This window comes from Hippocampus bargibanti, linkage group LG17, assembly GCF_051943395.1.
Source record: "Hippocampus bargibanti isolate YZ-2025 linkage group LG17, ASM5194339v1, whole genome shotgun sequence".
Lineage (NCBI taxonomy): Eukaryota > Metazoa > Chordata > Actinopteri > Syngnathiformes > Syngnathidae > Hippocampus > Hippocampus bargibanti.
The window spans coordinates 3,197,145-3,221,160 of record NC_142750.1 but is presented as its reverse complement, the minus strand read 5'-3'; the positions used below and the strand labels follow the sequence as shown (position 1 = coordinate 3,221,160).

The 24,016-nt window shown below is 39.8% G+C and overlaps 2 protein-coding genes and 1 long non-coding RNA gene across 5 annotated transcripts in view; 2 read left to right on the top strand and 1 right to left on the bottom strand.

Moving 5' to 3' along the window:
* LOC148885253 (uncharacterized) overlaps positions 1-926 on the top strand; it is a 2,871-nt gene extending 1,945 nt beyond the window's left edge. The window contains exon 3 of the long non-coding RNA XR_016118130.1: positions 793-926. This is a non-coding gene — a long non-coding RNA (uncharacterized LOC148885253). The remainder of the gene's footprint in view (positions 1-792) is intronic.
* LOC148885252 (epidermal growth factor receptor kinase substrate 8-like protein 1) overlaps positions 1-8,528 on the bottom strand; it is a 14,151-nt gene extending 5,623 nt beyond the window's left edge. The window contains exons 1-8 of the mRNA XM_089019427.1: positions 8,444-8,528; positions 6,194-6,275; positions 6,037-6,095; positions 3,431-3,560; positions 2,279-2,367; positions 2,116-2,190; positions 1,888-2,036; positions 823-1,005 (exon numbers count right to left, since the gene is read on the bottom strand). Coding sequence (XP_088875553.1) covers positions 823-1,005; positions 1,888-2,036; positions 2,116-2,190; positions 2,279-2,367; positions 3,431-3,560; positions 6,037-6,095; positions 6,194-6,275 — 767 coding nt within the window. The 5' untranslated portion in view covers positions 8,444-8,528. The remainder of the gene's footprint in view (positions 1-822; positions 1,006-1,887; positions 2,037-2,115; positions 2,191-2,278; positions 2,368-3,430; positions 3,561-6,036; positions 6,096-6,193; positions 6,276-8,443) is intronic.
* Positions 1,950-24,016, top strand: LOC148885251 (sodium-dependent neutral amino acid transporter B(0)AT2-like). 3 transcript variants are annotated; one of them, XM_089019424.1, is made up of 15 exons: positions 1,950-2,071; positions 3,357-3,410; positions 6,010-6,120; positions 9,539-9,625; positions 14,304-14,581; positions 15,840-15,997; positions 17,022-17,148; positions 17,446-17,621; positions 17,694-17,804; positions 17,899-18,140; positions 18,796-18,973; positions 19,051-19,252; positions 19,909-20,068; positions 20,706-20,868; positions 21,902-24,016. In XM_089019424.1, the coding sequence occupies exons 5-15, from the start codon at positions 14,518-14,520 to the stop codon at positions 22,235-22,237; spliced, it is 1,917 nt and encodes a 638-aa protein (XP_088875550.1). In that variant the 5' UTR covers positions 1,950-2,071; positions 3,357-3,410; positions 6,010-6,120; positions 9,539-9,625; positions 14,304-14,517; the 3' UTR covers positions 22,238-24,016. The 3 variants fall into 3 exon arrangements, with proteins under 3 accessions (XP_088875550.1, XP_088875548.1, XP_088875549.1); XM_089019422.1 differs by lacking the exons at positions 1,950-2,071; positions 3,357-3,410; positions 6,010-6,120; positions 9,539-9,625 and adding an exon at positions 9,812-9,988 and having other exon boundaries at positions 14,304-14,526; XM_089019423.1 differs by lacking the exons at positions 1,950-2,071; positions 3,357-3,410; positions 6,010-6,120; positions 9,539-9,625 and adding an exon at positions 11,844-12,094 and having other exon boundaries at positions 14,304-14,526.

Here is a 24,016-nt window from a genome sequence, read left to right as displayed (position 1 = left end):
GCCACGTGATTGGTCAAGAATGCAGCAGTGAGGGGAGGTGGTTTAAACATTAAAGAGACAGGCAGACGACAGAGAGTGAAAAGTGGATACAAAACAGTGACATTTGGACTCGTTTCAACTTTTATAGGTCAAAGGCAGAGTGTAGACTGCAAGGTTAAAATTCCCATGAATCAGGCTCCACAAATAACCCGCACAAGCCATCTGTACACTTGATGCAAAAAGCTATCAACCCAGCTAAACAGAACACAATTGACGAGGAACGAGGTAAAATTATCGTAGAGAATGTACCGACAAGGGATCATTCCTCCAGATGGCGAAAGAAGAAGACTACGTTCCTCATGTAGTGATTAATGCTGATGAAACCGGCCACTCCATTCCATCAAGCCATCAACGACCATCACAAAGGTAAATAAAACCTCTTTATTATAAAGTACAGTTTATTTATTTATTTATAATACCATAGCACATTTATTATACATAAAATAAGGTATATTTTTGTGTAGTTTTAAAGCTTTAGAAAATTAGAAAGTAGCAAATTATGTTTTATGGGGACTTGGGAACGGATTATTCTCATTTTAATGGTTTCCTGTGGAAAATTATTTTTTGGGATACACACTTTTCGCCTTACATACTCTGTCCATGAACCAATTAAGTTCGTAAGCCAAAGTATCACTGTAATTTGAATTTTTGCCACTTCTTGTTGTGTATTCCCCCCCCCCCCCCCCCCCCCCAAATTGACTTTGATGTGGTTATCACTCTCTGTTTATCATTTATCAATCCTTTGTTTTTCAGTCAAAAACTATACCCCCGATCTTCACTCACACTTCATCCATCTCATCAACGGGGCCTTCCACCGCGGGTGCACTCCGCTTCGCATTCGCATCCTGTTTATGCTGCGACTCAACGGGATCTTCCAGAGGTAACCCAGAGGAGTCATACGCCTCCTGTTGCCATCCATCCAGGAAGACGGGCGAGTACGGAGGGACAGACACACCCAGCTGGGAACTGATGAAGTACTGATTAAAGGACAACCGACGCCTCCGGACAAGTTGTGTCCATCATTTGTAAAATCACTTCAAATGACTTCTACTGAGCACATTTTATAATGATTCCACCGCATATAGCTATATTTTATGTTTTAAGACTCGCGCTGAATATTCAGGAAGTCTTGTTTTTGAGTTGGTGACGAGTCCTCACGTTACGTCACTGAAGGAACGCCCCTGACCGAGAAAGCAACACACAGTGCATTTTGGGTACTTTGTTTGGTCTGAAAACTTCGTGTTATTCTGTGGTAATGGCGAAATTAGAAGGAAAACACATAAATAACGCGATGGTGAATCGTTGTGTGTTGCACCAAGACTACTATTTGATACTAGTTGACACAAATTCCCAGCAGACAAATCAGCCCATTTCTTTGGGCGCTATCTTGTGCATTTTCTGGGACGCTACATTAGAGTCCTGACAGCTCGAATTGATCTGGAAGGACTTCTTTTTTCGATTGCAAACATTTATGCTTTCCTCTTCAGAACTATTTGAATCATATTCATAACTGGATGAGTAACAAGAAAGCATCTCCGAATCTGAAGCCATTGTTTTGATTCAAGAGCAAGGCAAGACGTCTTTGCGTGACGTCACGAACAAGGGGGCGGGACCTTCTGAAACTGAAACTTTCTGAAGTCATTTTGAAGTAGTTTTTGGACACTTTAACTCATTTTTATTGGTGTTTTGCATTTGACTAAAAATATCAGCCTGCGTGTTTTGCGTATTTTAAATGCTATAAAACGTTTTTCTGATATCAGGAAACAAAAAATGGTGTCGGTTGTCCTTTAAGATTTGATTGACATGTCTAAAACACTTGCAACTACGATTTAAAAAAAAAAAACGCACCAAGGGGAAGTCCAATTGGGGCCTAACTCAATCCAAAGCTGTTTTTCCTCCTCAGTCAGATGCTCCTGGAGCAGCGAAACGGCACCGGCGGTCAGTGCAGGACTGACCACCGAGCCACCCAATTGCGGGCCGCATGTGGTTTTCACCATCTGTGACCGAGACACAAGTCAGTCAGCAAAAGACGGTGCGTATGAGAGCCTCTCACCCAGAACATGAAGGCGAGCACACCAGCCGGAGAGGAAAAAAGATGTGATGCAGCAACTGGGGCGCACTCGGTTCCGTTATTGCTGACTTGATCCGATCCTTGAAGTAATCAATAGATGGTCAGAGGGGGTGTGGGGGCATTTCAACAGGATGTAAAAATGGAACGATCTGCGTCGTTTAAGCTCACCAGTAGACTGAAGGAGTACTTGATTTTCTGAAAAATGGCCACAAAGTCGTCCTCAGATGGGGGAATCGCTTTCATGGTAATCAAGTCATCTGAAAGAAAAACAAGCGTGAATTGCGTCATGCGATATACAGGACAGTCAAAAATGCCGAATGACTCAGTGATTTTGTCCATGGTTGTAGCTTGATTGGTTCCCATCACTGACGTCACCCAATGGACAGCACAATATCATGAGCTTAGCCTGAAGGTTTTGACCTCTTGACCTTCACCATATAACAAGCATTTGTGCTATCTTTTTCAGAATGTGTTTTCCCGCAATGTGCTCCAAAAAAATGCACTGATCCACTGAATTCATGGTTAGGGTTTCTGTTACATCATAAATTATGACAGTCTAGCGAGCTATCTAGCTATCTATTTGCTGTCTTTCAGGTTGAGTGATTATTAGCTAACTCTTAGCTAGCTTTCTATCTATTTGAGTTACTTTCAGGTTGAGTGATTATTAGCTAACTTAAGCTAGCTAGCTAGCTTTCTACCTATTTGAGTTACTTCCGGGTTGTGTGAATGGCTGCCGCTGCTCACCCACACAAAAACTTATCCTGTGACTGTAAAGTGACCTTGCGAGTTTTGAAAGGCGCTTAAAATTACATTTATTATTATTATTATTATTATTATTATTAGCTGTGTAGCTGGCTGCCTAGCTATCGAGCTAGCCAGCTATTACCTGGCTGCCTAGGTACCTAGCTAGCTATTTATTAGCTGGCTAGCTGGATAGTTAACTATCTATTAGCTATAGCTGGCTAGCTGGATAGTTAACTATCTATTAGCTATCTATTAGATAGGTAGCTTGCTTTTTATCTATTCAATTTTCTTCTGGGTTGAGTGAACGTAGGCGCGTGTGGCTGCCGCTGCTCACCCACAGAAAAACTTATGCTGTGACTGTAAAGTGACCTTTAGAGGTTTGAAAGGCACTTAGAAATGAAATGTATTTGTATTATTATTATTATTATTATTATTATTATTATTATTATTATTATTATTATTATAAAAACAAAAACAATTTCCCTGGTGTTGTATTCCGCAGGCATCCGGAGGACTTCATTGTGTCCGGCAACGAAAACGACAACAACAGCAGCTGGTAAATTTGTGCTCACTTACCATCCTGACTTGGCTTCTTGCTCTTCCTGCTTCTTTTCTCCCTCTGACTGAGAATGCTCTGAGCCTCGGCCGCTTGCTGCAAACGCACCATGAACCGCTCGATGTCATCGAAACAATGGTTTAGAATCTCCTGGTGGGGGCGCAGAAGCACAGTCAGATCAACGTTTGTAGCCTTCATTTATTTACAGGAGGAGAGAAATGATTGTAACATTAATCCATGACCGTATTTTCCGGTGTATAAGGCGCACCAAAAATCCTTGATTTTCTTCAAAAGACTTTATGTTTTTAATATTTTCAAGATTTGACCGCCAGGATATCACCAGTGTGTACTCAACGTCTTTAATGTGTCATTTGGAAGGGGGGAAAATATATAATCTACCTAGTATACCTATATAAACCCCTCCCCACCATACTACAACTTTTATACAGGATTTTAAAATTGTGATTTGATTGTGTGTTAATGTACCGTATTTTCCGGTGTAAAAGGCGCACCCAAAAGCCTTGATTTTTTTTCAAAAGAAAAAAGTTTTCCAAATATAGTATATAAGCTGGCTATTTTGTTATCTAGCTGGTTACCTAGCTATTTAGATAGCTACTGTATCTATTAGCTATATAGCTAGCAAGCTATTCGCTTGCTAGCTATATTTGCTAGCCATTAGCTGTCTATTCGCAACCTATTAGCTATCTATTCGCTAGCTATTAGCTATCTATTTGCTAGCCATTAGCTATCTATTTACTAGCTGTTGGGTATCTATTCACTAGCTATCTATTTGCTAGCTATTAGGTGTCTATACACTGGCTATTGGCTATCTATTCGCTAGCTATTAGCTATCTATTCACTAGCGAGCTAGCTAGCTGTTTGAGTTACATCCGGGTTGCGTGAACGCTGGCGCCTGTGGCTGCCGCTGGTCACGACAGAAAAAAACTTACCCTGTGACTGTAAAGTGACCTTGAGAGTTTTGAAAGGCACTTAGAAATTAAATGTATTATTATTATTATAATGTGGTGTGCCTTATATTTGGGACATGTTTATGTATTTCTATATTTTATTTGGAAAACTTTATCTTTCATTCAAGGTGTGTCTTATACTCCGGTGCGCCTTATATATGGAAAACGTTTGAAAATACATCATTCATTGGGGGTGCGCCTTATACACCGGAAAATACGGTCAACCAAAAATTAAAAGTCTAGAAGTTTGGTTTCAAATTCCACCAAATATGTTGCTGTTCCCAAAGTGACATTTCGTTCCAATGCCTGACCCAATTTGAACCGAACAATGACCTTAAGCAAGAATACCTTTGGCGTACTGTCGCAATAATACACATATGTGGTTTCACCGTTCAAATCCATGCCCTGAGGGTAAACCCTCACCGCAATTTGGCACGCAGTGAAAACAAGTTAGACATCCGTGAGTCGCGGTATTTTGCAATAATTGCCCTATAAATCAAATCTTCCCTGAAAGACAAAATGTTCTGAAAATTGTGTCAAAAGTGTCTCAGTACGAATCCAAAATGTACTTGTAGTTATAATTAAGTTAAGTAGTAAGTTAATGTAGTAATATTAAATCTCAATATACATTTACAATTTTCTTCATTAGTATACTTAAAAATATCCAAAGACAGCAACACAACACTCAGGGGCAGTAAATTGAAGACTCTCAAACATAGGTGTCAAAGTTAAGGTCCGGGGGCCAAATCTGGCCCACCACATCATGTTTTTCGGCCCGTGAAAGCAAATCAAACTTTTGAAATTCTATGATGTTTACTAAAGCCCTAACCAAAATTTCAAATTGGCCCATGTAAACCACACTAACATTAGTCATTATTTTTTACTTCAAATTTGAAAACGACATATTCATTAACTCATTCACTGCCAAACGTGAAAAAACATGTCCACTCCAGCGCCAGGTTTTTGGTCATTGTCACTTGAATTCCAGGACCCACAGAATATTGAGTTTTCGGACTACATAAACATTCAATGCAGCGTAAGAAACCTTAGACTCTCTTCTTTCATCAGCAAAAATAGTTAATTCCTAAATTATATGGGTCTGGAGTTATATGAGCTTGAAATGAGGGTGGCTATCCAAAATACAATGCAATATTGGTTTGTTTAACGCTTTAACAACGGCTGAAGCTGTAACAAAGCGCTAACATGGAAAAAAGGGAATTCTGCCCCCTTGTGGAATGGAAAAACATTGCCAGAGACCATGCTCAGCGCTTTATCGGCACCCAAGCATGAAAAAAAACAACAACAAAACCCAAACAAATTCGGGAATGGCGCTCTCTGAGTTAATTCCTGAGAGTTAATTCCTAAATTATATGGGTCTGGAGTTATATAAGCTTGAAGTAAGGGTGGCTGTCCAAAATACGCTGCAAAATTGGTTTGTATAACGCTTTGACAACAGCTGAAGCTTAAAAAAGCGCCAACATGGATAAAAGGCCAGCGCTTTATCTGCACCCAAACAAGAAAAAACAAAACCTGAACACATTCTGGAATGTCACTCTGTCATATTTTCAATTCTCGAATAAATTCGTAAATGGCCGTGAATGAGTTCAACATCTATTTCTCTCATCAACCAGCAAATGAAGATGAAATCAAGCACCTACCACTTCTCGCTCTTCATCCCGTTGAGATGGAGGATTGAACTCGATTTCACTGCCCTTCCCTGTGCACAGAAAAAGCATCTTTGAGTGAGTTCAATCATACACATACACACGAATCTGGGGTTAGCTTGACTGAAATCGATGCGTTCGGGGAGCTCACCCTGCAAGGAAAGCTGGTTTGGAACGGGGATGACTTGGACACTTGAAGGCTTTCGAGATAGCATCGGAGGATGTGAAAACATCTGTTAAGTCATATCAGAAATCGGAACAGTATGTTACCTCGGAAGCATGGAGGATGTTCCCAGATTATATTTACTATGCTCCATACTTTGAAGTTATTTAAACATTATTTTTTTGCCCATTTCATAATCCCCTTTAAGTAAAAATGTCTGTCTACAGATTAAAAAATGTAATGCAATCAACTCCGGCATTTAAACCATATTATGCAGTTATACTCATTTGACAACAATGAGGTTAAAATCTTAGGAAAAGAAAATAAGTGGTTGAAAGGGGAGTAAAAGAAGCTATTTTCATAAAACAGCAAAACCCTTCACTAAATCGCCATGGTGGGGTGAGGTTCAATTTGGATCGTTCCTACAGCCGACTTCTTAGGCAACATAGGCTTATTTATGCTGGGGAGGTGATACCAGAGCAAATGGGGCAATCAGGCCAGTCGTAGACCCCATACTCAGGCAGGACAATAGTAGTAATCAGTGTAGCTGCAGGGAGTAGTCCTCTGCTCCCCCCAACCTGAGAGCAGGGACCAATCATAGCAGAGTCCGGCACAGTCACATCTGGACAGTAGGGATATATATATATATATATATATAGGGCCAAAACTCCCAGCCAAAAATTTTTTCGCTGACGACGCCTCTTGAATAAGAAGCGAAACGTCCCGACACCTTCAAAAAAGTACAGATGACTGCTGAAGAAACCTTCTCATCGATGGACCACTCCTATACGACTGAGAGCTTACACAGATGTTACTTAGGAATTAACTTTTTTTTTCTGAAAAAAGAAGAGAATGTAAAGGTTTCTTACACTGCATTGAATGTTTATGTAGTCCTAAAATTCAATATTCTGTGGGTCCTGGAATTCAAGTGACAATGACAAAAACCCTGGCACTGGAGTGGACATACTTTTTCGCACATGCCTGGCAGTGAATGAGTTAAAAACTCTACATGCATCATCCAAATCACATTGGTGATGTTATTACACAATTACTCTACTACTACCACCGCAACCCAAAAGAATGTTGAGAATTTAAGAAGCACATTTTCAAGTCCGCATTCTCGGAAGTGATGGATACACTCAACAGGAAAAACCGCATGGCACTGGCCACATGGTATGTGGATGACACAATCCTCCAACATGTTTCTCGACTAATTGAGTGCAACATCATAGAAGGGACCTGGAGTGATATCAACCTATGATCATCCGAACCACCATTTAAAGGACAACCGACGTCCCCGGACAAGTTGTGTCCATAATTTGTAAAATGGCTTCAAATGACTTCTACTGAGCGTATTTTACAAAGATTCCACTGCATATAGCTATATTTTACGTTTTAAGACTTGCGCTGAATATGCAGGAAGTCTTGTTTTTGAGTTGGTGACGAGTCCGTACGTGACGTCACTGAAGGAACGCCCCTGAGTGAAAAAAGGACACATTGTAGCAGTCCTTCCATCACGTCAATATATTTTGCTGTACTTGTTTGGTCTGAAAACGTCATGTTGCACTAAAAAGAGCCAGAAGAGGGCAACCAAGCTCCATGTAAGGAAGTTATCAGCCTGTGGAAACAGGCTGATTAATTCCTCACAGGAGCGTGGACGCCATTTTCTGCCTCTTCTTGGGTGATACATTTCCCCCCAATGTTGCCTCAAAATGGCACGGAATAAATTCAGTAATCGATTGCAAACATGTATGCTTTCCTCTTCAGAACTATTTGAATCATATTCATAACTGGATGTGTAAGAAAGCATATTATCTGAATCTGAAGCCATTGTTTTGATTCTCCAGCAATGCAAGACGTATTGGCGTGATGTCACGAACTGGGGGCGGGACTTTCTGAAAATGCCCAATTCGCAGCTCAATTTTTTGCAGATTTTGGACACTTTAAGTCATTTTTATTGGTGTTTTGCATTTGACTAAAAATATCATACTGCGTGTTTTGGGTATTTTAGATGCTATAAAACGGTTTTGTGGTGTCAGTTAAAAAACAAAAAAGTGACGTCGGTTGTCCTTTAAAAAATACATATATTCCCTCACAATAAATGAAAACCATCACATGTATTCAAAAGATGAAAGCGGTGACATTTTTAAGCCAACTACATTCATCAATCATTCTTGGGTACAACCCACATGTTATTTACAAAGTATAAGCACCTGAACCACAAATTCATTACTGTACCTTTTGTTGTGATCTGCGCGATTCAGTCCAAGCCACGGAAGACAATCAGAGTCGCCCTCACTGCGCTGAAACTGTTTACACGAACACGTCCCACCTAACCCAGAAATGCAGAAACGAGAAAAACAAGTCTGACTTTAATCCATGATGCTTTCACTCTTCCTCTACCTTACTGCTCTCCAAAAGTTGGCCCAAAAAAAAAAATAATCTGGCATGCTTGCATCAATATTATTTTTAATTGTAATTACGGAATAATGAAATACTCAAACATGGTCCCACCTTCACCCACTTACTTGATGTGCTGTATACTATATATATATATATATATATATATATATATATATATATATATATATATATATATATATATATATATATATATATATATATATATATATTGGATTGGATTTGCCTTTATTAGTCTCACAGTGGAGAAATTTAAATTTCATATATATATATATATACTGTATCTATATTGTATCTATATTATATATTGTAAATATATTTCATATATATATACAGTATATACTATATACATATACTGTATATATATTGTATGTATATATATAGTATATATACTGTATATATGTGTGTGCGTGTGTTTGTCTGTTTCTGTATATGTGTCTATACTATATTTACTATATATGGATGTATATATGTGTGTATATGTATATATGTGTGTATATAATATATATATACATATATGTGTGTATATGTATATACTATATTTACTATATATATATATATGGAAATATGTGTATATATGTACATATATATATATATATATATATATATATATATATATATATATATATATATATATATATATATATATATATATATATATATAATACAAAACGTCCCTCACAATAAATGAAAATCATCACATGTATTCGAAAGATGAAAGCAAAACCGGTGACATTTTTAAACCATCAATTTTGTACCAACAACTGTATAAAAAAAGATGCATATAAGTTTATAACATGAACATTGACTTAATTAGTTATTTTCCCAAAACCAACTCTCGAGCCATATATGGCTCTTTTGATGATTACATCTGGCTTGCAAATAAAACTAAATATTCTCGCTTTTTCACAGTTCATTTCCTGTTTGGGCTTGCAGTTGACCGAATGACCAGTTTTGATTGGATGATGCTGACCTAGGTGGCCGTTGATGTCAAAATAGGTAAACGCCCCCTTTTGAATAAGCTGGACAATTAAAATTAAAAAGATGACGAGTATTGCACACTTCAGGTTGAATGGATTGAAGAATTTGCCTTTGTGGAGAGAACAGGTTCTGCCTTGATTCTCATTTGCAATGAAGCAACATCATCAATGAATCAGTTGAATGTCAGTGGTACTTTGACAAGCCCCATGCTAGCGTTAGCATCAATATACTTCTGCGAGAGACAGCGTGCAAGCTAATGAGCAGTGTGCAGGTTAGCTAGCAGTAACTTTGTGTATAGACACGGCAAGTTGACTTTCATTGCAATAGTTCGGCTAGATTTTTTTAACAATCATGAGGAACGAAAAACCATCCACATTAAAGGTGAGTATTATCACTAAATTATTTCAAGGACAACCGACGTCTTTGGACAAGTTGTGTCCATAATTTGTAAAATGGCTTCAAATGACTTCTACTGAGCGTATTTTACAAAGATTCCACCTCATATAGCTATATTTTACGTTTTAAGACTCGCGCTGAATATTCAGGAAGTCTTGTTTTTGAGTTGGTGACGAGTCCGTACGTGACGTCACTAAAGGAACGCCCCCTGACCGAAAAAAAGACACATTGTAGCAGTCCTTCCATCACGTCAATGTATTTTTCTGTATTGTTTGGTCTGACAACCTTGTGTTGCACCCAAAAGCCGCCAGAAGAGGGTGTCCAAGCTCCATATAAGGAATTTATCAGCCTGTAGAAACGGAGGTGGCCACAGGAGGTCGCCATTTTGTGCCTCTTTTCTGGTCATCGTTTCTCCCCAATGTTGCCTCAAAATGGCACGGAATAAATTCTTTAATCGATTGCAACCATGTATGCTTTCCTCTTCAGAACTATTTGAATCATATTCATAACTGGAGGTGTAACAAGAAAGCATATTCTCCGAATCTGAAGCCATTGTTTTGATTCTCAAGCAATGCAAGATGTCTTGACCTGACGTCACAAACTGGGGGCGGGACTTTCTGAAAATGCCCAATTCGCAGCTCAATTTTTTTTGCAGATTTTGGACACTAAGTCATTTTTATTGGTGTTTTGCATTTGAAGAAAAATATCATACTGCGTGTTTTGGGTATTTTAGATGCTATAAAACGTTTTTCTGATGTCAGTTAAGAAACAAAAAAGTGACGTCGGTTGTCCTTTAATCTCTTGTGTATCTCCCCCCACCCCTTTCAATTTTGCTGCTGTAGATTGCAAATTTCCACATTGTGTGACTATTGAATGCTTTCTGATTCTGATTCTAAGTTTTATTGTATGCTTCATTATTTGCATTATTTCACTCATTTTATTCTAGAATTTTTGCACTGTTTTTTATTTCCTTCAATAATATTTTTTTGGCGACATTTTTTTTAATCAAACGACGTCACGACTTGCTTTATTGAGTCACAGCGCCCTCTGCTGTCAAATTATCATCATTACATGTTAAGTCTCACGATTTGGTCGGAAGACTCCCGATTTTGACCACAATACTCACTTTATAAGGCAACTATTGACATAATAATAATAATAATAATAATTATTATTATTATTAGTATTATTAATAATACATTTAATTTCTAAGCGGCTTTCAAAACTCTCAAGGACACTTTACAGTCACTGGATTTTTTTGTGCTGGTGAGCAGCGGCAGCCATTCGCGTTCACTCTTCCCGGAAGTAACACAGCAGTAAAGTTATGAAAGGAAGAATACAGACAGTTAATTTGCAAGGTGACACAAAATGCAAAAAAATAAAAATAAAAAAAAGACACTTTATAATATACTATATAATTGACTGTAGAAATAAACAATGAAAGCATTTTTGTGTTTTATTTACTTCTAATTTCTATTTTTGTAACGCTCACATTACTTTAACAAGCAACACAGAGTTGCTGACGAAGCTTCTTGGATAAGAAGCGAAACGTCCGACATCTTCAAAGAAGTACACATGACGGCTGAAGAAACCTTTTAATCGATATTATTATGATTATTTTACACGACATGTTACTTGTCCTGCATATAAAAAAAAAATCCGTACTTTCTACTCCGACTCAAAAGGGAGCACACGTGTTTCTACGACTTTAGGACAAAAACAATGAGTTCTTTTGGCACCTGTGGGCATTTCACTGTTGTGCAACGATGAAGTCGCGTGTATTTTCGTTCGGTCAAGCCCCGCCCACTCCAGCCTGCCTATTGGCCATAGTAAAATGGCACCTCTGGCTTGCTCTTATTTGGTTTGCTCCAAAAGCGTGAGTGACCGCGTGGCGATAGGAAAGTTTTCTCCTTTCCACCGTAAACACAAAACTCAACGAGAAGGGGGGGAAAGGGCTTAATTTTAATCGTCTTTCAGTTGCATAGCACTAAGGAGTAGAAGTAGCGAGGACGAAAGTGAACATGAAATAAAGCAAGATCGGGGTCGTTCGTAACTTGAGAGCAGCGGCGTTGGATTGAACTGTCAATCATGGTAATTTCCACACTCTCATACGCTCTTCTAAAAGTATTTTTGTTGACGTTGTTCGCTCAAATATAAACGTTGTTTTCGTTATGGTTGACCCACGAAACAAAGCTGCTTTGGGATACAGTACGCATGAAAATTAGTGGGAAATGGAACTTGCGGTTCTGTAAACGCGGGTTGAAAAACGGTTTCGATATACGCACTGTTAAACCTGTTCCTATTTTAAGTCAGCGGTTCTCAAATACGTATTTTAATACAATCTCAGATAATACAGTAATAATAATATTAATAATACATTTCATTTATGAGCGCCTTTCAAAACATTCAAGGTCACTTTAGTCACAGGACAATTTTTTTTCTGTGGGTGAGCAGCGGCAGACACGCGCAAGCGTGCACTCAACACGGAAGTAACGCAAATAGATAGAAAGCTCGCGGGCCAGCTAATCGATAGCCAGTAGCCATCGAGCTAGGTAGCTATATGGCTAGACAGATAGCTATAATTCTAATAGATAGCGAGCCAGCTAAACAATATAGCTAGCTAGAGATCTTTTTAGCTAGCTTTTGTAGCGCTACCTAGTAACTCTTCGGTCACCACCATCATGATTGCCATAATAGTAACATTGTACTTCATTAAAAATACAAATGATCGTACAGTTTGAATACATAGACTATATTGACACAAAAAAAGCATACGTGGGTATTGATTCATTTAGATAAAAACACTGATGATTTATTTGTTGTTTTCTGTTTTGTTTTGTTCTTCCACTGCCAGATGTGCAAAAATGTATCCACTCCAATGCCAGGGTTTTTGTCATTGTCACTTGAATTCCATGACCCACGAAATATTGAGTTTTAGAGCTACATAAACGTTCAATACAGTGTTAGAAACCTTAAACTCTCTTCTTTCATCAGAAGAAAAGAGTTAATTCCTAAATTATATGAGTCTGGAGTTATATGAGCTTGAAATGAGGGTGGATGTCCAACATACAATACATATTGATTTATATAGCGCTTTTTAGGCTATTTTGGTGAAAGGAAGGTAAAACCAGCAGATAGCAAGCCGGTAGCCTGAAGAATGTGCTTGTCTACGTTTGCCTTGTGAGCGATGTGATAAGGTCCTGGGAAAGGTCCTTAGTCAAAATGTCTTTGTGCAAAGTCTTGGAAATATATTCTAATCCATTCCACAGCTTTTGCTTTAAATTTCAGTGACTTTTAAAGACAGTTTATTTTAAATTTCCCAGGTGTCAGCACCCCCTAAGCCACAGGTGTCAAAGTCAAGGCCTGCGGGCCAAATCCGGCCCGCCACATCATTTTTTTCGGCCCGCGAAAGCAAATCAAACTTGTTAAATTCCATGATGATTGCTAAAATCTGAGCCAAAATTTCAGATTTTTGGATGTCAACCACAATAAAAGTCATTATTCTTGACTTCAGATTTGAAAACGAGTTATTCATTAATTTGTTGTGCGCTCTACATGTAATATTTGAAGGGATTTAAACATTCTAATGGGTTCCCCAAATTCATAACGGCCCTCGACAGGAAACCATAACTACAATGTGGCCCGCGGCAAAAAATGACTGACACTCCTGCCCTAAGCGTTGTGATCATAGAATTGCCCCCCCCCCCTGGCAAGCCATAAGCGTTCTGTCATTCTCGCAGGTCATCGTGACCTAACGCATTCACCCTCCCTTTTGTCCATCGGTGCCCTTGACATTTGAAACCTGAACACAACTAAATAAAAGCCTCCATTTTGCCGGTAGGTGTGACGAACTATGGTGTCAATGTTCTCCCTCTCACAGCTGCGAGGGTCTCACCGAACAGTTTGAGTAGTTGTGAATGACGTGCGACGGGGTCACCCTTGTGTCCCTGCGACACACCTTTGTGTCAGTTGGATGTTTTAGCTGGCAAACTTCATAATGTCTGGCTGACTACAGTCATTTTTTTTGGTTAAAGGACAACCGACGCCTCCATGTTGTGTCCATAATTTGTAAAATCACTTCAAATGACTTCTACTGAGCGTATTTTACAAAGATTCCACCGCACATAGCTATATTTTACGTTTTAAAACTCACACTGAATACTCGTAGCACTTGTTTACACTGCCTACTCGGGCGCCATTTTGGACTTGTTTTGGACTTTTCATCCAATTTTCTGCAATGTTTGAGAAATTCAATTTCAAAGTTAGTTTTTTTTCTTCTTTTTCTCTCCTTTATACCTAGACGGAAAAACCTTCGTTGAGTGGCGACGAAGATGGCGCGTGGCTGACTGAGAATCAGTCTCAGTCTCGGTTAGCGCTCAGTTCTGATGCTAACGAAATCAATCATGATGAAGACCGGCCAGCTTGGGATTCCAAGATCCAGTATGTGTTAGCCCAGGTGGGCTTCAGCGTCGGGTTGGGCAACGTGTGGAGGTTCCCATACCTTTGCCACCAGAATGGAGGAGGTGATGATCAATACAGACACTCCCCTACTTACGAACATTCGAGTTATGAACAACGGTACATATCTTTATGGTAACATAAGTAGTACGTGTACCTATCTTTATAGAACATATATTTTATTAAATGTTTATTTTTCAGTCCAAACCAATCCAGGTTACTTATAGAAGCCTTAAACAGACTTATATTAATGTGCATTTCATCACACTCAGACTCTTTATGAAAAACAAAAACAGCCTTTAGTTGGACAGTGCAATTTTTTGGGGGCACCATTTTCCCTAATTCAAAATGGCGGCACAAGCTTGGGCCACGTGAATGTTTTTGGAAGGCTTCAATGTGGCTAAGCTGCGCATCCATCCGTCCATCTATATAGCTAGCTAGCTATGAATAAAAACTTTGGGGATATATTTTGTGGTACATTGCCATTAGAGTGCAAATATGCGGTACTGTCGTTTAAAATGCGCCCCTCTGTCACGCTCTCTGTGCGACAGTAACATTGTCCGTTCTTTACAGAGGATAAAGACTATATCCCTGAGTATCCTTATACTCATCTATAGGAACTTTAAGAAGTTTACAGTCTGCTGTTTTTGTCCATATTAAACCCGAAATAATCCCTTTAAGTATCTATTTGCTATCTAGCTACCGAGCTGCCTATCTATTAGCTGGATAGCTAGCTACCTGGCTGTCTAACTAAGAGCTGGGTGGCTGTCTAGCTAGCTTTCTATGTATTTGAGTTACAGTAAAGTCTCGTTATATTGATATTCTCGGGAGTCGGAAAAAATATTGATATAACCGGACTATCGATATATCCGATCCTGCAGCATGTAAATTTTCTCCTTGCCTTCATAGAAATAGTATGGTAATAAGCAGTACTATCGATATAACCGATATCGATATAACGAGACTTTACTGTACTTCCGGGTTGATTAAACGCTGGCACCCACAGAAAAACTGATCCTGTGACTGTAAAGTGACCTTGAGAGTTTTGAAAGGCGCTTCCAAATCAAATCTATTATTATTATTATTATTATTATTATTATTATTATTATTATTATTATTATTATTATTTTTATTATTATCATAAGCCTTAAACAGACTTATATAAGCCTTAAACATACATTCCATACAAAATATAGCACTGAAGCAACTTACGAACAAATTCACCTTATGACCGTATGTTGTTTGTAAATTGTGGAGCGTCTGCATTACAGAACATAGTTTTGGGTTAAAACTGCGTTCCCGTTTCATATTTTCATGACAGACCCCTACATAGCAGTCTTACAAGTAATCCACCCGTGTTTTCTTCTCCTTCTCGCAGGGGCCTTCATGCTGCTGTATGTTTTCCTTCTGGTGGTGGTTGGCGTTCCCTTATTCTTCATGGAGTTGGCAGCTGGCCAGAGTATCCGACAGGGAAGCATCGGAGTTTGGAAGCACATCTCCCCCAAACTGGCTGGCATCGGGTATTCGAGTTGCTTGGTGAGCATTTTTGAGATGTTTGTCGGTTGTGCTGCCAATGAGGGTGTGGTTGACGTAGAATAATTAGTATTTCTTGAATATGACCATTCTTGCTAAAATATTTCATTGATTATTCTCTCAAAAGAAGACCATTTCGGCTGTCTATTTGCCATCTATTAGCTGTCTAGCTAGCTAGCTATCTAATAGTTATCTATTAGCTAGTTAGCTAACTTGATCTGTCTGAGTTATTCTCGATTGAACGGGGTCACCGTTGCTGGCTAATTAGCTAGCTATCTATTTGCTATCTATTAGCTGTCTAACTAGCTAGCTAGCCAGCTATCTAACTTGATCTATTTGAGTTATTCCCGGTTGAGTGAACGCTGGCGTGTGTGGCTGCCGCTGCTCACCCCTGAAAAACTGATCCTGTGGCTATAAAGTGACCTTGAGAGTTTTGAAAGGCGCTGAGAAATGAAATGTATTATTATCATAATTCTTTTGGGCCTTTGTTCAGCTCAACATCGCCCTCTGTTGGGGCCAGATCCCAAATGATGGTTTTATGCCAAACTGAGCGCACCGGAATGCACCACTCGACTACCCCCCACTTCCATATACATCAAGTTACATACATACAAGTTTTTTTTAACGAAGAAGCAGACATGTTTGGCTGAGATCTCCATAAATCAGACATTGTTTTCGTGTAGCATTCCATTGGAAGCAAATGTTTTAAAAGCAGACATTTTTGGTGAAATCTTCATAATATCGGACTGTTGTTTTTGCATCGTGCATCATCTCCTAATCACGTACCAAAGAAAGCATATGGAAGTGGAAAATGTGGTGAAGAAAAGAAGAAAATAGTGTGCAAAAGTTGGACTTGGAACCAATTAATTTTTTTTACATTGATTATAATGGAATGTGCTGATTCGGTTTTTGAACAAATCTCTTTTCAAACAGGTTTATTGAACGGATAACGGTCAGAAACCGAGGGTTCACTATACTGGGTATTTACAGATATCGAATCTATGAAGTGTTTTTTTTTTCTCCTCAGGTTTGTTTTTATGTGGCTTTATACTACAATGTGATCATTGCATGGAGTCTTTTTTACCTGGGAAACTCCTTCCAATATCCTCTACCTTGGGAGAACTGTCCTATCGACGTGGCTGCCAATGAAACAGGTACACTTTGCTGTTCCAGACAAAAAAAAAAATCCAATTGCCTCGTCACTAAATGCAGTGTCTGAAACTCATAACAAAAAGTTAGCGGACATCACGGCAGACAACTTTGAAAAGTTGCCTGCCCGGCCATAAAGTTGCCTGACTCATTTTTCACAAATTGAAACAGAATAATGCGATTGTTGCATAGTATTAAGGATTTTTTTTTGTACGCCCGACGTAAAAGTTGCATGCCCCGGGCGTCCCGGCAGACGTTATTTCAGACACTGCTAAATGCCTTTTTTCCGCTTTCATTTACAGTGAAAGAATGCGCGGGAAGCTCCGCTACATCCTATTTCTGGTTCCGCAAAGCTCTAAACATCTCCAATTCCATCGAGGAATCGGGAGAGTTCAATTCCATCATGACGGGCTGCTTGTTAGCCGCGTGGACCATCGTTACTTTGGCGATGATTAAAGGCATCAAGTCATCCGCAAAGGTGAACGTGGAACCTCATCAATGTTGTTCCTTGTCCACCATTTCAAAGATCTTCTATTGTTCCAAATTTCAGGTGATGTACTTCTCCTCAGTTTTTCCCTATGTGGTGCTCTTCATTTTCCTCATCAGAGGCTTGATGCTGGATGGAGCCATCGAAGGAATTACGTATATGTTTTATCCAAAAGTAAGCATGATTTTCATATGTTTGTATCAATATTAGACGACACACTTGGTCCACTTTCAAACTTTTTTTTTTTTTTTGCACCTCGAACCTCCAGCTGGAGATTTGGGGGAACATGCAGGTGTGGCGGCAAGCTGCCACTCAAGTGTTTTTCGCCTTGGGGTTGGGCTACGGCTCCGTCATTGCGTACTCCTCCTACAATCCGGTTCAAAACAACTGCCACAGGGATGCTCTGATGGTCTCGGGCATCAACTTCATGACGTCAGTCCTTGCCTCGCTGGTCGTTTTCGTCATTCTGGGTTTCCGGGCTAAAAACGTCGCAAAGGACTGCGTTGTTGAGTATGTATCAAAGTCCGTAAATTTGCATAATCTGAGATTTAAAGGACAACAGACACCATTTTTTTGTTTCCTTACTGAGATCAGAAAAATGTTTTATAGCATCTAAAATACCCAAAACACGCAGGCTGATATTTTTAGTCAAATGCAAAATACCAATAAAAGTGACTTAAAGTGTCCCAAAACTGCCACAAAATCAACTCGGAACCGGGGAGATTCAGAAAATCCCGCCCCCTTGTTGGTGACGTCACACCAGGATACTCCTTCACAAACTGCCTTGCTCCAGAATCAAAACAATGGCTTCAGAGAGTTCAGATTCGGAGAATATGCTTTCTAGTTACTCATCCAGTTATGAATATGATTGAAATAGTTCTTAAGAGGAAAGCATAAATGTTTGCGATCGATTAATGAAGTCCTTCCGTATCAATTCGAGCACATCTCCTGTCTTACGTAAATCCGCTTCAATTACAAACCACGACAGTTCCACAAAGCAGGGCTGTGAAAACGCTGCCCATTACAGGCGCAATAAAAAGCACAATCGTCTTAGAGGTGTCCAGCGATGACATGATGACAGTCAAATGGCACCGACATCCTACATTCCTCACGATCAAAAACGGTGCTGGCATATTCTCCAGTAAACTCTTTTTTTTATTTGCAGAAATGTTCAACTTCTTAGCAACATGTGGATCCAGGGTGACCGGCACGGTTGGCCGGCGTTCAACTTAACCGACCCAACGTCGCTGTCCGTATCAGACTACAGGGAGTGGTACAGCCATTTTGGGGCCTCACTGGGTGTCAACATCACCGATTGCAATCTGGAGGAGGAGATGAAGAAGGTGAGTAATGTCCGGCTGATTTCAGCGGTTGTGATTGTCCTCACACGGCATCTATTTGTTGATGCCGTTGCACTCAGGGTGTAGAAGGCACGGGACTGGCGTTCATCGCTTTCACCGAGGTGATGGCTCTGTTCCCAGCCAGCCCTTTCTGGTCCGCTCTGTTCTTCCTCATGTTGCTCAACCTGGGCATGAGCACCATGTTCGGGACAATGCAGGGAATTCTAACACCACTCATGGATAATTTTCCTTTGCTGGGACGCCATCGCACTTTACTCACTGGTAAGATCAACTTGAATGCAGATTCAGCATATTTTGGTATGCCCGCATTTCAGATTACAGTGATACCTTGGTTTACGAACTTAATTGGTTCCCAGACAGCGTGTAAGGCAAAAAGTGCGTATCCCGAAAATTAATTTCCCATAGGAAACCATTAAAATGAGAATGATCCATTCCCTGGTCTCCATAAAACATAATTTTCTACTTTCTAATTTTCTAAGCCTTACAACACTCAATACACCTTATTTTATGTATAATAAATGTGATATGATATTATAATTAAAGAAATAAACTGTACTGTACTGGTCTTTCACCATCTTGAGGAATTATCCCTTGTAGGTACTTTCTCTGCGATAATTTTACCTTGTTCCTCATCAATTGTGTTCTGTTTAGCTGGGTTGATTGCTTTTTGCATCAAGTGTACAGATGGCTTGTGCAGGTTGTTTGTGGAGCCTGATTGATGGCATTCGCGAACGACACATCACTCATTGTGACAGCTCCGTGTGTATCCCGAAAAATAGTTCATATGCCAAAGTAAAATTATCATAAATTTAATGTTCGTAAACTGAAAAGTTTGTAAGCCAATGGGTTCATAAACCGAGGTATCACTGTATTATTATTATTATTATTATTATTATTATTATGTATTTATTCTTTAGTGTGCAGCTGCGCTTTGGGCTTCCTGCTTGGACTTCTTTTCACTCAGCGCTCAGGCAACTACTTTGTGGCCATGTTTGACGACTATTCTGCCACGCTGCCTTTAGTCATCGTTGTTATCTTTGAAACCATCAGCGTTTCCTGGGTTTATGGCACTGATCGGTAGGTTGCGAATGATTTCATCATCGATTGTATGTTTGAGAGTCATAACAAAATTTGAGGGCAATCTTATCGCCGATAACATTTTATTTGGATTTTTTTTCTTTGGTATGGAAATACCCCGCAAGTTCTGTTGCAGATTCTCATACCTGTCAACCTTGGCTAATAGATTCCACCATATTCAGGTAACATCCGACTTACGACCGAGTTCTGTTCTGACCAAACGGTCGTAAGTTGAAATGGTCGTAAGTCGAAATGCATTCTAAATATTGAATAGAGACTCAGAGGCTAAATGACTGGCAAACTCCCGCCATCACACGGTCGATTGCTGTGCGAGAGTGAGATGCTGGCAGGCTGGCCAAAATTGTGAAATAAAACGTGAATAGATAGCAAGCTAGATAGCAAATAGCTAGCCAGGTAGCTAATAGATAGCAAATAATAATAATAATCAATTTCATTTCTAAGCGCCTTTCAAAACTCTCAAGGTCACTTTACAGTCACTGGATAAGTTTTTCTGCGGGTGAGCAGCGGCAGCCACACGCGTCACCGTTCACTCAACCCGGAAGTAACTCAAAGAGAAAAATACGGGGAAAACGTATAAATTAAGAGGTATGGATTATTTTGATTTTTTGATTTGCAGCTTCCTGGATGATATTGAAGATATGCTCAAATGGCGCCCCCCGGTGGTGTACAAATATCTTTGGAAGTATGTGTGCTTGCTGGCCATGATTGGACTTCTGGCTGCCAGTTTGTTGAGGATGGTTTTTAAAAGGCCCACATACACCGCCTGGAATCAAAGCACGGTAGGGAGGCTCCACTGTGGGGGAAAATATATTGTCATTTATTTTTTTTTTGGTAGAATAATCATAATAATACATTTAATTTCTAAGCGCCTTTCAAAACTCTCAAGGACACTTTACAGTCACAGAACTTTTTCTTTATGCGGTGAGCAGCGGCAGCCATTCCCGCCAGCGTTCACTCTACCCGCAAGTAACACAGCAGCAAAGTTATGAAAGGAAAGGAAGAAATAGAAAAACAAAATACAGGAGCTTATTGATTGTATGCAAATTGAGGCGGCGTAAAGTCAAAAACAATTTCAAGGGATTCAAATCTGCATGATTTTTGACATATTGTAGGTACAGATGCTCCCCTACTTACAAACATTACGAGCAGCGGTACATACGACCATTTTTGTAGTAACATATGTTGTATTCTCTCCAGTTGATGAGAAGGTTTCTTCAGCCGTCATCTGTACTTCTTTGAAGGTGTCGGACGTTGCGCTTAAGAGGCTTCGTCAGCTAACTAAAATTTGCTGGTAGTTTTGGCCCTTTATATATATATATCCCTACTGTCCAGACATGGCGGTGCCAGACTCTGCTATGATTGGTCCCTGCTCTCAGGTTCGAGGGAGCAGAGGACTATTCCCTGAGGCTACACTGATTACTTCTATTGTCCTGACTGATTACTTCTATTGTCCTGCCTGATTATGGGGTCTACGACTGGCCTGATTGCCCCATTTGCTCCTGGGACAGACGTATTCTCTCCAGTTGTACATGTACATATCTTTATAGAGTATATATTTTATTAAATGTTTATTTTTTAGGACAAACCAATTCAGGGTTACTTATACAAGCCTTAAACATACATCCCATAGAAAATATACTGAAGCCCTGAAGCAATTTACGAACGAATTCACCTTACGAACGACCTGAAGCAACTTACGAACAAATTCACCTTACGAACAACCGTTCGGAACGTATCTCGTTCGTAAGTTGGGGAGCGTCTGTATTTATGAAACACATTTCACATCCTGCGTTGATGTCTTTCTCCGAGCAGGCTTCTGAGATGACTTTGGAGTACCCGGGCTGGGCCCTGGCTGTCATCGTCCTGCTCATAGTCTTTGCCAGCTTGCCGGTACCCGTCGGTTACATCCATTCAACCCTGCAGCGGCGCAGGCTTCTTGGCGGCGAGTCCGCAGATGGCGACGGCGTGGAGGTCCACCGCGACATGTACACCAAGTGCAGTTCTGTCGAACAACTGGATTTCAGTTCGAATCTAGCGACCCCCGAGGAAGACGGCGTCTGTCCTAGGACGACCTTCTTACCAGTGGGCAGCGAGCATTATCTTCTCTTGCCACAGCAGGATGAGGAGGAGCAGGACACGGGAGTGTGAAGATCTGGGTTCTCATCGGGGTGGAGTGTTTCAAGTGGAGGTCCTCGTAGAGTGGAAAACCGAGATCATGAGAGTGCAGGAAAACGTGGGATGATGAAGGGAGGATAAGCAACCCATGCTACTGTTGTATAGCTCAGGAAGCTACATTGTTAGCAAGCCAAAATTATTTTTTGAAATAAACGCAGTGAGCCGCCACTCATCCAAAGGGATTTGCGAACTTGTCAAGGTTTGTAATTGGCTTCAAGGACAACCGACACCATTTTTTTGTTTTTAACTGACATCAGAAAAACGTTTTATAGCATCTAAAATAACCAACACACGCAGGCTGATATTTTTAGTCAAATGCAAAACACCAATAAAAGTGAGTTAAAGTGTCCCAAAACTACTTCAAAATGACCCCGGAAAGTTTCCGTTTCAGAAGGTCCCGCCCCCTTGTTCGTGACGTCACGCCAGGACGTCTTTGCCTTGCTCGAGAATCAAAACAATGCTCATCCAGTTATGAATATAATTCAAATAGTTCTGAAGAGGAAAGCATAAATGTTTGCAATCGATTAAAGAAGTCCTCCCGTATAAATTCGAGCCGTCAAGACTCCAATGTAGCGTCCCAGAAAATACACAAGATGGCGCCCAAGCTCCGTTGGAAATGGGCTTATTTGTCTACTGGGAATTTGTGTCAACTAGTATCAAATAGTAGTCTTAGTGCAACACACAATGATTCACCATCGCGTTATTTGTGTTTTCCTTCTAATTTCGCCATCAACACTGTGTTTAAAGATGAAAAAAAGTACGCAAAATGCATTGTGTGTCGCTTTCTCGGTCAGGGGCGTTCCTTCAGTGACGTCACGTCTGGAATTGTCACCTACTCGAAAACAAGACTTCCTGAATATTCAGCGCGAGTCTTAAACCGTAAAATATAGCTATATGCCGTGGAATCTTTGTAAAATACGCTCAGTCGAAGTCATTTGAAGTGATTTTACAAATTATCAACACAACTTGTCTGGAGGCGTCGGTTGTCCTTTAAGATGGTGACAAAGACCTTGTTTTCCCCCCTTTTTGGTACTAAAATGCCAGCAAATGGCGGCAAAGTAATATGGTCGTAACAGAAGTGAAATGTGGGTGATAGGTTCACCCCAAGAAATAAACTTCGCAAACCACCAATATATAGAGTAAGTTTATTTGTAAGGACCAATTTGATTTGTTAATAACTGTCAGGCAAGTTAAGGACAATTTGCTAGATCCTCGTGTGAAAGTTTTAGTTAACATTTTATTTCAGTGTGTAAGGCGAAAAGTGTGTATCCCAAAAATATTCACAAATACTTGTGATGCATGACAAGTTTTAGATATACAGTATTACCTTGACTGTAAACAAGCCTATACTAGCTTATATTTCACCGACTTGATTGTGATGCTGTAAATTTTTAGTATTGTGTCGATGCTGGTTTTATTAAAAAATTCTTATCGGCCACAAACTGATCGGATTCAATGGATTAATTGAATACAAATATGCAGGTGTAAGCTTTTTATTGGACATTGCAAACACTCGATTGAATGATTACTCACTGATTGTATTCTATTTTATGTTACAGGTAAGGTCTAAAACTATTGCTCTAACCCACAGGTGTCAAAGTCAAGGCCCGCGGGCCAAATCCAGCCCGCCACATCATTTTTTTCGGCCCACGGAAGCAAATCAAACTTGTTAAATTCCATGATGATTGCTAAAATCTGAGCCAAAATTTCATATTTTTGGATGTCAACCACAATAAAAGTCATTATACTTGA